Source organism: Calidris pugnax, unplaced genomic scaffold, assembly GCF_001431845.1.
Source record: "Calidris pugnax isolate Ruff unplaced genomic scaffold, ASM143184v1 scaffold133, whole genome shotgun sequence".
In the NCBI taxonomy this organism is placed as follows: domain Eukaryota; kingdom Metazoa; phylum Chordata; class Aves; order Charadriiformes; family Scolopacidae; genus Calidris; species Calidris pugnax.
Genome location: NW_015090977.1, coordinates 2,004,822 through 2,006,121, shown reverse-complemented (window position 1 = coordinate 2,006,121; position 1,300 = coordinate 2,004,822). Strand labels below are relative to the sequence as shown.

The 1,300-nt window shown below is 66.2% G+C and overlaps 1 protein-coding gene across 1 annotated transcript in view; it reads right to left on the bottom strand.

The window, feature by feature from the left end:
- Positions 1 to 1,300, bottom strand: part of CORO6 (coronin 6) — a 5,714-nt gene that overhangs the window by 3,392 nt on the left and 1,022 nt on the right. Inside the window, exons 3-5 of the mRNA XM_014953047.1 lie at positions 776 to 905; positions 510 to 691; positions 253 to 372 (exon numbers count right to left, since the gene is read on the bottom strand). Coding sequence (XP_014808533.1) covers positions 253 to 372; positions 510 to 691; positions 776 to 905 — 432 coding nt within the window. The remainder of the gene's footprint in view (positions 1 to 252; positions 373 to 509; positions 692 to 775; positions 906 to 1,300) is intronic.

The window sequence follows — 1,300 nt, the reverse complement described above, 5'->3', positions numbered from 1 at the left end:
GGGGGGGGGGGGGGTGGGGGGGGAGAGAGAGTCAGCAGGGGGCAGGGGAAAGGGGGGAAAGTGATGGGGAGCCCGGATCTGTCCTCCAAAACGGCTGCTGAGTCCTGTTCCTGGGGAGTGTGTGAGGCTCTGGGGGTGCACGTGCTGCTGGAGAGCATCCCTGGTACCCGGTGTGTCCCCGGGGTTGAGCATCCCCGGTACCCGGTGTGTCCCCGGGGCGGCGCTGGCTGGGCAGGAGCCACCATCTCGTACCAGGTCCCAGAGGCCCAGCTGCCGCTCACTCATCTTGCTGAAGCCGGTGGTGAAGATCTTGCCATCAGCCATGAAGATGGCGCGGATGGGGCGGGCGCCGTCGTGGGGTTTGTCTTTCTCCTGCGCCGGCCGTTAGCGGGTTAAAACCAAAGACAGAGACGCGCGGGTGCGGGGGGGTTAGTAGGGTCAGGCAGGCAGAGATAGTGGGGGGGGAACCCCATGGTGGGATGGTGGGGGGACACGGCGGGGACACTCACCGCCACGATCTCCTGCTTGCGGGGGTCGATGACGCGGACCTTCTTGTCCTTGCAGGTGGTGACGAGGAGGCTGCCGTTGCGGTTCCAGCCCACGTTGTAGATGAGGTCGGTGTGCATGTCCTCCAGCACCAGCAGCATCTCCCCCGTGCCCACGTTCCAGAGGATCACCAGGTTGTCACAGCCTGTGGAGGACCATCGGGGAGGACACCCGTCACCCCACGGAACCCCCTCCACCCCCCAGGGAGGGTGACCCGGGACCCCCTTACCTGCGCTGAGCAGGACGTTGCGGGCGGTGGGGTGCCACGAGATGATGCCCACCCTCTTGGAGTGTCCCTCCAGCGTCACCACCGGCTCCGTGATGTTGCGCACGGGGACGTAATCGGGGATCTGCCACACCTGGGGGGGGGGATGGAGGGAGAGTGGGGCAGCAGGGATCACCCCACGGGTGAGCGCTAAGCGGCTGAGGCCCTCGAAGCCAATTAACCTCATCGTTAATCCCAGCTCAGGCTGCAGGGAGGGTGGCAAGGGGACGGCGGCGGCAGCAGCGCCCGCATCCTGGGGTGCATCCCCAGCACTTGGGGTGCTGGCGGGCACAGGGAAGGGGGGCATGGCTGGGGTGTAGCCCCCAGCATCTGTCCCCCCCCCCCAGCTATTCCTGGGTGCTGAGTCGCCGGGGCGGGTATATTTAGCACAAACTGCTGCATCATGGAGAGAGCAGGCGCCGCCAGCGCGAACGCATGGCACTGGGGCTAAAAATAGGCCAGTGACACTTCGCAGGCGGCGAAGGAAGG